General features: G+C 34.4%; 2 protein-coding genes across 3 annotated transcripts; both read left to right on the forward strand.

Moving 5' to 3' along the window:
• The first annotated feature begins 574 nt into the window (after positions 1 to 574).
• LOC18053655 (pyrophosphate-energized membrane proton pump 2) lies at positions 575 to 9,542 on the forward strand. 2 transcript variants are annotated; one of them, XM_006449982.2, is made up of 15 exons: positions 575 to 722; positions 1,018 to 1,232; positions 1,802 to 2,005; positions 2,346 to 2,497; positions 2,610 to 2,757; positions 2,844 to 2,976; positions 3,836 to 4,008; positions 5,880 to 6,000; positions 6,436 to 6,623; positions 6,831 to 7,268; positions 7,360 to 7,524; positions 7,614 to 7,769; positions 7,846 to 7,957; positions 8,470 to 8,689; positions 9,225 to 9,542. In XM_006449982.2, the coding sequence occupies exons 2-15, from the start codon at positions 1,134 to 1,136 to the stop codon at positions 9,322 to 9,324; spliced, it is 2,409 nt and encodes an 802-aa protein (XP_006450045.1). In that variant the 5' UTR covers positions 575 to 722; positions 1,018 to 1,133; the 3' UTR covers positions 9,325 to 9,542. The 2 variants fall into 2 exon arrangements, with proteins under 2 accessions (XP_006450045.1, XP_006450044.1); XM_006449981.2 differs by having other exon boundaries at positions 1,064 to 1,232.
• Positions 9,543 to 11,151: 1,609 nt separating this feature from the next.
• LOC18053656 lies at positions 11,152 to 11,790 on the forward strand. Its single transcript, XM_006449983.2, has one exon. It carries the CDS (start codon positions 11,336 to 11,338, stop codon positions 11,768 to 11,770), a length of 435 nt encoding a protein of 144 aa, XP_006450046.1. The 5' UTR covers positions 11,152 to 11,335; the 3' UTR covers positions 11,771 to 11,790.
• The last annotated feature ends 53 nt before the right edge of the window (positions 11,791 to 11,843 follow it).

Here is an 11,843-nt window from a genome sequence, read left to right on the forward strand (position 1 = left end):
AAGTTGTCATTTCACAAGAAGGTAATCTGAAATTAATCCTTTTTTTTTTAAATAGTATTGGCAAAACCAATTCCTACAGCACATTCTGATTATGTTAAGAAAGTTTCATTTAACATTTTGCCTATTTTAGTTATTTGCATTATCATAGTAATTTAACATTAAATTTTCTAAACACAAAATTGGTACCGACAACAGTAAAATTGTTTTCTTTATATTTTTAACAATTTAAGAATAAATGCCTGAGTCCATATTAACCATATAAACATGTTCAATAATCACGATTATCAAAGAATTTAAAGATTAATATAGAATTTATAAAACGAGAATCAGGCCTCAAACCGGACAAAACAGGAATATTCGGTCCGGTTTGAATCCGGTCCGGATGCTGTAACATAAATCTCGGTTGCTAATTTTATGTTTACATGTCAACTTATGACCTGGCAGTCTGCCACAAACCTATTGGTCTGCTGACATGTCAATTTTACTCGACAAATATCCAAAAAAATTAAAAATAAAAAATAAAAGGAAAGTGAGAAAAAAGGAAAAATAATAAATCTCGCTCATGAAGTCTAATTTGCTTCTCACTTAAAAGTCCTGCAAATAATAATAATAATAATAATAATAAGCATCTTGACAGAAGATTGTGTGTGTGACAGAGAGAGCTGTTAAAGATCGAACAAGTTTCGAGAATTTTTGCGTTTTTACAGAACTCCATTGCATTGGTAATCTTCTACTTTTTCTATGTTCATTATTCTGTGTTAATTTGTGAATCTGCTTATAGATCGAACAATTTTGTGATATTTTTATAACTCAATTGTGTGTAAATGCATTTGGATTAGGGTTTCGACGTTTAGATCTTGCGTTTCGTTATGTTCTGTTTGGTTGCCGTTAAAATGTTGCAAATGAAGGCTCGTTACAGTTGTTAATTTCTCAATGTTTCTTATCTTGTTCATTTGGTGCAATTAAAATGATTTGATTTATTGGCATTTGGTTTTCGTTTGAAATTTATTTTTTCAGGATAAGTGATGGTGATAATATTTGCAAATCCTTGAATTCTTTTTAGAGTTTCATTTGAAGTTGAAGGGGGGGGTGTTGGCCCTGAAACGGCAGGGATAGTGAATTTATCGAACACAATGATGATGGATGATGATATGGAGAATGGTGGTTTGGGGCCTTACCAAGATCGGCCGAGGACGTTCCCCAACATGCGTAGTAAACCTTATGTTCCTATGGTAAGTAGGCAGCAGTATAGCATTTACATATTTGTCAAGTCTTGTAGAAATTTCTTTCATTGGATCATCTATTGTTGCCATCAATCATGCCCAGAATAGCTATAGGAACTGTCTATGGGATACTCCACCCTTTAAGAATAGCCAAACAGGGAGAGATGGTTAATTGTGAAAATTTTATAAAATTTGAATTGAAGATCTAGTGTACTGTTTTATAACCTGGGGGACTTTGGGGCACTATTCAAGAGCAAGGATTTATTTGGATGAGCCGATGACAGAACATGTGCTATATACTCCTAGGATTCTCACCATTTAAAGAGATATATATTTAATGGTGCAGTTGAAAAGTATAATTTATCTGTGAGTATAAAATAATTTTAGTTGATTTTGAGATCCTAGTCAATTTTGGTTTAGTTTCTGTCAGTGGTTTTGTTGTGTTCAGTGATTAAGTCTATGGCAATTGAATGTCTTTTTGGGTATTTTGTGTTGTTTGTTCATTGCTAATTTCCTGTTTGCATCATTTTTTTTTTGTTAGCTTTCTCCTATGGACTTTATTGAATTCCTGTTTGCAGATTTTCCGGATCCTTATGCGGATAAATATCCGTGTTCTTTTTGTACTCCTGCTGTTGTGTCTTGGGGTGGTCTTTTACATTGGAGCAAGTACTTCTCCGATTATTGTGTTTGTCTTCTCAGTTTGCATTATTACCTTCATCTTGTCGATATATCTTTGTAAGTGGGTACTCTCAAAGGATGAGGGACCTCCAGAGATGGCTCAGGTACAATTTTTCCTCTGTGTTTAGCTCATTTGTTTTATTAAATTCTTCATGTGGACATTGATTTTTGTTGTATGATACTGGATTATGCATGAGTAACATGCGGCAGCAAAAACTTAAGAAGAGGGAATAATGTGATGTCTCTCTGTGTCTTTCTTTTACTTTCTTAAGCTTGCAGGCAAATTGAGTTGAATTCATACTAAAATTTTGTGCTTTTCGTTCTCTCTTTAGTTTATGCATAACAGTTGTCCTTTATCTTGTGCTTTGAATTTTTTAAATGATCTTTTTCCACCTATCAAAACAATTTTTATTCTTATCCTGAGCTTATTATTTTGTTTTCTAGATATCAGATGCAATACGAGATGGAGCTGAAGGCTTCTTCAGGACCCAGTATGGGACTATCTCTAAGATGGCATGTTTGCTTGCTTTGGTGATTTTTTGCATTTACCTGTTTCGCAATACAACCCCTCAACAAGAAGCTTCTGGCATTGGGAGGTGATGATAATGTCAACGTATATTATGAGTAATTAATTTACATATTACCTAATATTTCCTCCTATGTCATCTTGCTAAAAGATCAATGCTCTTGTTTTACTGGCTGATGCAGGTCAAATTCTGCCTGTATTACTGTTGCTGCATTCCTTTTGGGGGCTTTATGTTCAGGAATTGCAGGATATGTAGGGATGTGGGTGTCTGTACGTGCAAATGTTCGAGTGTCCAGTGCTGCAAGACGGTCTGCAAGAGAGGCATTGCAGGTTGTTTTCTTTTTAGTCTGTATTTTTAGTATGTTGTTTCTTAAAAGCTGCAGATCTGTTTGATAACCTACGAATATAATGTTCAGATAGCTGTTCGTGCTGGTGGTTTCTCTGCTATTGTGGTTGTTGGTATGGCTGTAATTGGCATAGCCATCCTTTATGCCACATTTTATGTTTGGCTTGGAGTGGATACACCAGGTTCAATGAAGGTTACTGATTGTAGGTGTCTTTTTCCTTTTTACTTCTATTTGTTGTTATGAAAATTATCATGCTACATGCATAAGGTTGTGATTTTGTTTTTTTTTTTAATTTAATTTTTGTATTGTTATGTGCTTGAAACTAAATATTTAGTTGTTATGCTTTATCTTCTCTATGTAATCATATTACAATTTTTGCTGTGTTAAGGAGATTGCTTTATATTTATACATGTATGGTGATTATAATTTGCTATCATCAAAATACTGTTGATTATTGGCTTTAGGTTATCAGGAATAAACTTGTAGATATGTTGCCTTTTGTTGGAATTTCAGGAAGGCATTGTTAATCAGCTAGTTTATGGGTGTGAAAATGAACATGTTTTATTTGTACTTCTGAACAATATACCAAAGAAATTCAGGGCATAGGAATTTTGAGTTATTCAACAAATTTTTGGATTTTTTTACTTGTATGATATAATTGAATTTGGTTGATTAGCCTTTTTACTGATAGACCAGTGGCCAATTGTAAGCAAAGTTGCAGATCTTCATACTGCAATGGGTTTAGCTTGTTTGTTGTCCGCACACCGCGCACCTCCAACTAGAAAAGTAAACCAAACTGTGGTGTGCAAATATATTATCTTACTGCATCTAGAAGTGATTTAACATGTGACCATGTCCGTTATGACGTTCTGTTTCCAATCCTATAGTACTATTTGAAAGATGGCAAATTTGTCATGTATGAGTAACTTCTTTCTCTTGATTGTCTACGCATCTCCTTTCCATGCTGATATAATAAGCAATTGTGGTTATTTTTTTTGTAGACTTGTCACTTACTGTTTTGAAGCTTATTCTTTGGTTGATTGTTTCTTATTCTTTTCCAGTGCCTCTTCTTCTTGTGGGGTATGGTTTTGGGGCTTCATTTGTTGCACTGTTTGCCCAGTTGGGTGGTGGAATATACACAAAAGCTGCTGATGTTGGGGCAGATCTTGTTGGGAAAGTGGAGCAGGGAATACCTGAAGATGATCCTCGGAATCCTGCTGTCATTGCAGATTTGGTAACTCTCATTCACCTTTGCAACTGCAACTTTTTCAGCATTGAATTTTTGCATATTGTCCTAATTAATATTCTGAGATGTAGTTTGTAAGTCAGCCAGAAGTGCATGTCCATAGTCAGTATTATAAGAAATTGACACACAAGAATAGGAGTATATAAGGTTTAAGCTGACTGTAGTGCATGTACTTACAGCAATTTCTCTCAACCTTTCCCCGTATGCTTTTACAACGATAAATGTGATCTCAATTTAATGTCAATTTCTTGAATTTTTATAGTCTCTTATGCATGATACGTCATATGTGGTTCATAGTTGAATGTATCTGTTATTGTTTGACAATAAGTTCTGGATAGAAAATCATGCGTTTCAGGAACCTTTTTGTCCACATATAATCTGTTGATTTAGGGGCATGTTGACTTTTATGGTTGTTTTCTCTTTCTATACATTTGGTGGTCGATGTGTTTGCTAACTTGCACTTCCCTTCCAATATAGTAAGGCTTAATTTCTAATCGCTATAAATATAGTAGAACCTCTGATGTAGGAAGTTAATTTAGGTTATTATGGGAATTTTAAGATTCTAGAATTTTATTATTTAAGGACTTTCTATTTTAATTAGAGTCAATTATGGTATTTTATTATTTTAGGACTTTCTATTTTTATTAGGGTCAATTAAGGTATGAGATTTAATTAACTTAGGAAAGTATCTTTTGTTTTCATTATAATTGTGATTTAGTTTCCCTTTTTAGGTTAACTTAGGGAAGTGGGTTTCCTCTATTATAAATAGAGAGGTCTTGTCATTGTTTTAGTAACTTCAGATTCAATTATTCAATAAAATCTCTCTTTTATAATTCCCTCTAGAATTATCTATCAAAATCTCTCTCGTAAAGTTGTTTGGATTAGAGCGTCATCTAATCTCGCTTTATGCATTATTAAAAATCTCATTGAGTTGTTTGGGTTAGAACGAGATTTAATCCCGCTTCGATTAGAGTGTAACCTAATCGCGTTGGCTTGATCCAATACTAGAACGATATCTAGTTTTCCTCAATTCCGCTTCCGCTATGCCTCGCTCCATCAACCTCTCTATAGTCATAATGCTAGAACCATACTAATTTTTTTACTATGAGAAGGTTATAACTTAACAGAGGTGTAGTTATAAAAATTATTGTTTTGGCTTAGTTATCCTTGGTGCAAGTGATATAGAATAAAAGTATGCACTGCATTAATAATTAATTAATGGAGCATGTCAAATCCAAAAGTATAGACATTGATAAAAGAGATAGACATAATTTCAAAAAACTAGAATATATTTTTTGCAATATATAGATAATTATTACTTTGTTGAGGCGAGTTCCTTAAGACAGAGTCCAAAAAGGTTAAAACTTATTACAATGTGAGGTTTATTCTTATTTATAACTGACCCAAATTGGGACCATAATTTTTTATGACCATAAGGAGATTATTCCTATATAGAGTATCGCTATAAAGAGGTTTTACTGTATTTGACTTCTACTCTTCTAGGAAATCATTGTACTTTCTGACTGGCTTCATAAAGAATTTAACTCTAAAATATACAAAATTTACCTGTGAGGCTGCTCAAGAAGCTGGGAATTGTTGTTTTGTTGTTTTATCTTTTTCTCGTTTTAAGCGGTACTGTGTATCTGTATGTGTGTGTCACCTCACTATTTAATCCTCTGTTGCAACTAATTTACCATTGTTAACAGTAAGAAACTTAAAAAAAATAAATAAATAAAAATAATTCCACTGACAAACAATTTTAATTTATTGTTATCATTTTCGCTATCATTCTGAATTTAATGGTTTTGTTTGATAATTGTACTAATCTATTGTTTGAACGAATTTATTGCAAATTGAAGGTTGGAGACAATGTGGGTGATTGTGCTGCACGGGGTGCTGATCTTTTTGAAAGCATTGCAGCTGAAATTATCAGTGCTATGATACTTGGGGGAACAATGGTTCAACGTTGTAAACTTGAAAGTAATTAAAGTTTCCTCACTATTAAAATGTATTTCCACTAGATGGGTGTTTGGATATTCATACTATTATTATTTGTTCGTATTATATTAATATATGCACACTCAAACATTCACGTTCACGGTGTCGCTGTCATAACTTTTTCTTGTAAGATTTGTGTTTTATTCAAGAATCAAGTGCATGATAGTATAATCACACTAATGTGTTGTTGCTGTTGGTTATTCATTTAATTATGCAAATGTTATTTTGTGAGCAGCAAGGATGGTACTAGATCAGCATGTAGCTAAAATTAGGATTGTTGTATTGTTGTATGAAATGTCTGCTAAGCAGCATCTGTAAATTATTTAATTATTTATCTGCCCTTTGAATGGATTAATGGTTCTGTCCAAACAGATTTTCTGTTTCTTTAGTTGACTCTTTCTTTCATTGTTCATGCAGATCCATCTGGCTTCATCTTGTTTCCCCTTGTTGTACATTCTTTTGATCTGGTTATCTCATCAATTGGAATACTCTCTATTAGGAGCTCACGTGATTCTAGTGTGAAGGCACCTATTGAGGATCCAATGGCAATTCTTCAGAAAGGATATTCTGTTACAGTAGTACTTGCTGTCCTGACATTTGGTGCGGTAATATTTCTTCTCCTTTGACTTTATTTATGCTTTGTTTCACTATTGCCTGCAGGAATGTTACTGATTTAAAATGTTATTGTCTTGCATAAAAGTATTTTGGCCTTTTTCCTTCATATTGGATTGACCACACACGGAAAGCCTCTAAACTGTTTGTTATTTGTTTGAGTTCTGATCTTGATTTTCTTGTTGATGTTTGGATTACAGTCTACACGCTGGTTACTTTATACGGAACAAGCACCTTCTGCATGGTTGAACTTTGCTTTATGTGGGCTGGTTGGTATCATCACGGCATATATTTTTGTTTGGATCACCAAGTACTATACTGACTACAAGCACGAGCCTGTACGCGCATTAGCTCTTTCAAGCTCCTCGGGTCATGGGACTAACATTATTGCAGGAGTCAGTTTGGGCCTTGAATCAACAGCTCTTCCTGTTCTTGTCATCAGTGTGTCAATTGTGTCAGCTTATTGGTTGGGTCAAACGTCAGGACTGGTGGATGAATCTGGGAACCCAATAGGTGGATTGTTTGGCACGGCTGTAGCAACAATGGGTATGCTTAGCACTGCTGCCTATGTTCTAACCATGGATATGTTTGGTCCAATAGCTGATAATGCTGGTGGAATTGTAGAGATGAGCCAGCAGGTAAATCCCTGATTTTGTACGTTCTTTGAATTACATTTTTGTGTTTTTCTTATCGTTTCTGGTATGAATTAATGTTTAATGTCTTGTACAGCCTGAAAGTGTTCGGGAGATCACTGATGTTCTTGATGCTGTTGGGAATACCACAAAAGCTACAACGAAAGGGTTTGCCATTGGATCTGCGGCTCTTGCATCTTTTCTTCTGTTCAGTGCTTATATGGATGAAGTTGCTACATTTGCACAGGAACCTTTTAAACAGGCAGGCAACTGTACTTTTCCCTATATAGATTGGTCCTCTAAATGTTTTACTGTTCCTTGCCTTACTTTCCAGATTTAATTGACTGTCAGGTGGATATTGCCATTCCGGAAGTTTTCGTTGGAGGATTGTTGGGATCCATGCTTATTTTCTTATTTAGTGGATGGGCTTGCTCTGCAGTTGGCAAAACTGCTCAGGAGGTTGTTAATGAGGTTAGAAGACAGTTCATTGAGAGGCCTGGTATCATGGTGAGTACAATTTTCCCTACCATTTTTTAGTTTCACTCTCAACTAGCTGATGATATTTTTCATTTGCACACCGTAGGAGTACAAGGAGAAGCCAGACTATGCTCGCTGTGTCGCAATTGTGGCATCTGCATCTTTGCGGGAGATGATAAAGCCTGGTGCCCTCGCTATCATATCACCATTAGTGATTGGTGGGTTATTCATTCTTCTGCTGTATAATCAGTGCTGTCAGCAGAGGCACTGATGGTGATTGTGGATCGTTATTATTTTAACTATTTATCTGATAATCTCATCTTGGTCATCATTTAATTATTATTATAATTGTTGGGGATTAGGATGTGCAGCATCGAAGAAATGGATCAGTTTTAGGGTTCTGATTGAAAAACTTTGAAGACGGGGAACAACTTTTAAAGAAAACAATTATAAATTTCATGAGTCAAAGCTGTTGTATAAGCCAGTCATTGTTGAACATTTTGTTTTCAATTCTTTGGTTTTGTTAATGTAGGTGGGTGTTGGCATTAGAAGGTGAAAAGAATGACCATCATATTCCTCCCTTGTCTTGCATGTCATTTACCCACTTGTCTTTTCTTTGAGCTTTGAGTACAGTAGTTAGTGCTTTCAGAAATTCTGTTGCGCTTGTTCTTGGACAGTTAGTGAAGTTTGCTCATGAAGGTGTATTGAAGGTCGTTCGTATTCCCTGCAGGTCTTCTTTTTCGGATTTTGGGATACTATACAGGACATGCGCTACTAGGGGCCAAAGTGGTGGCTGCTTTACTGATGTTTGCAACTGTCTCTGGTATTCTTATGGCTCTTTTCCTGAACACAGCCGGAGGAGCATGGGATAATGCAAAGAAGTTCATAGAGACTGGGGCTCTTGGAGGCAAAGGTAGTGATACTCATAAAGCAGCGGTCACAGGAGATACGTAAGTCTTCTTGATTTTCATCCCGATTCTCTCTCCTCTTTCATTGTTTGAGATAAGTTTGAACCTGCTAGTTGGATCATTGTTAAAAAACTTGTTCACCTTTTGTAAATTTCTATAGATTCAATATACTTATCTTTTTTTGTCAAAAAAGGGGGTTTTAGTATAACAAATGGAACCTAAGTATTGTTTGGGATCTCTCTCTCTTCTCAAGTTACCAATTTAACTTCAATAGAACAAATGCAATTGGATTTTTCCATTTTCTCCAAAAAAGAGTGCTGTCGCACTTCCGTGAGCTCTCTCATTGAGAGATTTTTTGTTTGTTGGCCACTGCTAATCGTGTACGAGATTGACTCTTTATCTGGTTCTGTGGCTTTAATTTATGTAGTATTTCTTATTTATGCTATTATGGTCTTGGTTCTTTCTTCCTTGTATTGGTGATAAAATGTATAAAATTATGTTCCTTTTTTTTTTTTTTTCATATGCTTATAGATCTCTGAATTCTCGGGTAATTATGTGATCTTTTCTTGGCGTGCAGTGTGGGCGATCCATTCAAAGACACAGCCGGACCTTCACTTCATGTTCTCATTAAAATGCTTGCGACCATAACGCTTGTCATGGCTCCCATCTTCCTGTGAGAGAGTTGTTAATATCTATCGCAGTTTTCCCAGAACATACAAGCACCCATTACCGTTGAAACCGAAAGACAATTTGCAAATATAGGCTAGGTACTTTGATGTATATCTGGGGTGCCTGATTGTGTTATTCCATACAAAATTTTCTTCTAGTTCCATCAAATAAGAAGAGGTGAGGTATTTTGGTGTATTTAGAGTTAACTGCTTTCAATCTTTTGTTAGTTATGTTTCGATATTGTACTGCTTTAACCAACCAACTATAGAGTGTGATAACAAGTATAACCGCCTGTACATGACAGGATTTCGCCGACTCATCATATCATTATGTTGCATTCGGCACTTCTTTTTCTTTTGGGTTAAAAATAAAAAGGATTTGACAGATAAAATCAAAGATAACAAATTAAATGGTAGAAGTCTTCCAACCAACCAAACAAACCAGAACAGCTAAGAGCAAACTTACCTACAGCCTCAGTCCTTGGACTACACCATCTATATGACGAAATCTAAAATTGCACTCAGCTCTGGGCTCTGAAATAATCTAAAAAAGATAAACAAATCTCATTAGTTAGTGCGCCATAATGGAATTTTTGTCTTGTACAGGAAGATTGGAATTAGAGATTAATAAAAAAGTAAGTATTTGACTCTATTGTGTTTATTTCTTATATTGGAGTGGGAATCTTGGGATTAGTATGGAGTAGGAGTAGAGTGTTTATTGTGTTTATTTCTTATATTTGAGTGGGAATCTTGGGATTAGTGTGGAGTAGGAGTAGAGTGTTTATTTATACTGGAATAAATGTGTAGATTGACAATAAGAATTCCCATTATATATTTACTTTATCTTAAATTATGAGTAAATTATTATAGATTACATTTTTACACTTATGTAAAAGATATGTAGCTTTTAATCACAAAATGAATAAAAAAATATATTTATAGAATAATTTATTTTATTTTTAATTTTAATTATTTAAATTAAAAATTTATGGCGCATTTTTTATATTTTAAAATTATAATTTTTGAGATTTATTAAAGGTATTTTTGAAATTAGGAGTGAGACTTCCACCTCCCATGGGAATCTCGCACCCACACCCCAAAATTATTATAACTTGACTTTCAATTATAAAATATATGACAAGTCGTTCTTATATCTATACCACGAAGTGATAACTTGACTTAACCGAGAAAACTCCCTTATTATCAAAATATCATATCACATGATCCTCATAAGCTAGAGAAGGCAATTTGATTTTGGTTAATAACGGTTCAGTAACTGAATCAACAAAGGATTGGCTTATAGGGTATGGAATTGGCTTGCAATAGACAATTGGGATGGATTCCGCGCAAAAAGTGTCTCCATTGAGTCCCAACCAGACTTAAGGTTTTCTTTGCTATAACTCTTAAAATAGAATTTATTTAAGTAGAGTTTTTATAAGTAGAATTTGTATTAAAAAAAATTAGTTGTAATTATCGAAAAAAACTTTTATTAAAAATTATAAAATTAATTTTATAGATAATTTATTTAAATTATGTTATGAAATAAATTAAATAAGATCATCAAATGAATAAGAGATATTTTAATATTTTAATATTTTAAAACAGCTTCTACTCCCAAAGATAAAAGTGTGAACTTTTATTAATAAAAATAAAATAAATTTATTTAATTTTCAAAAACGCTACTAAAAAAAGACCTAACAATGCTAATAAATTTCAAAAAAAAATTATTAAATTAAATAAATATGTGTAGTTATTAAATAAACCATACTAAATACACAATTACCATATAATCCAGATAGGCTTAGCTCCCAACATGTATACGGGCCCAAATAATTTTTCCAACAATGGCCCAAAAGCTTGACTGAAAAAATAAAGAACGTTTCAGTTTTCTTATTTTGTAGTTGTCTTCTCCACGGAGTCACTCGCCTTATCTCCCAAAACCCCAATTTTTCTAGGGTTTTCGAAAAACCCCATTTCAGTTTCTCAACTGAATTAAACCACTAGAAGAAAAGGAAAAGGAATGGAAAAACCACCAACCCCAAACTCTCTCCCACTCCCGAATGACAAACGCAAAAACACTCAAAAGAAAAAAGTGCCATCACCGCAAGAACTGATATCCCACTACACAACCCAAGGCCTAGACCAAGAGCAGGCCTCGATCAAGGTCATTGAAGATCTCCAAAATGTCCTTTTCAGAATCATTGCATCGAACAACAAGAACAGGAAGGACAAGTTGATGGCTGAAGCTTCTAAAAAGATTGATGTTGTTAACAGCAGGGTGGCCATTGTTGACATGAAGCTGGACTCAAAGCCTGGATTTTTGGAGACTTTTGGTATCGGGATTGCTTCTGGGGCTGCTTTGAATGGAATTGGGAGTGTTTGGCCCCTTGTTGTTAAGGGTTTCGGTCAGATTTGGAGAACTGCCACTGACCCTTCTTCTTCTACTAACACTTAGAATTTTGGATGAATAATGTATTTGTTTTATGCAAATTTTAATTCTGTTTTTTCAGATATTGTAATTTATCCAC

The sequence above is a fragment of the Citrus clementina genome, unplaced genomic scaffold (genome assembly GCF_000493195.1).
Source record: "Citrus clementina cultivar Clemenules unplaced genomic scaffold, Citrus_clementina_v1.0 scaffold_10, whole genome shotgun sequence".
NCBI lineage: Eukaryota > Viridiplantae > Streptophyta > Magnoliopsida > Sapindales > Rutaceae > Citrus > Citrus x clementina.

Excerpts from the sequence above, each read along its gene's own strand:
- LOC18053655 (XM_006449982.2), top strand. The coding sequence starts at position 1,134 with ATGATGATGGATGATGATATGGAGAATGGTGGTTTGGGGCCTTACCAA. Across the intron at positions 2,498-2,609 it reads GAAGCTTCTGGCATTGGGAG|GTCAAATTCTGCCTGTATTA; the intron begins GTGATGATAATG and ends TGGCTGATGCAG. Across the intron at positions 7,269-7,359 it reads TTGTAGAGATGAGCCAGCAG|CCTGAAAGTGTTCGGGAGAT; the intron begins GTAAATCCCTGA and ends TGTCTTGTACAG.
- LOC18053656 (XM_006449983.2), top strand. The coding sequence starts at position 11,336 with ATGGAAAAACCACCAACCCCAAACTCTCTCCCACTCCCGAATGACAAA.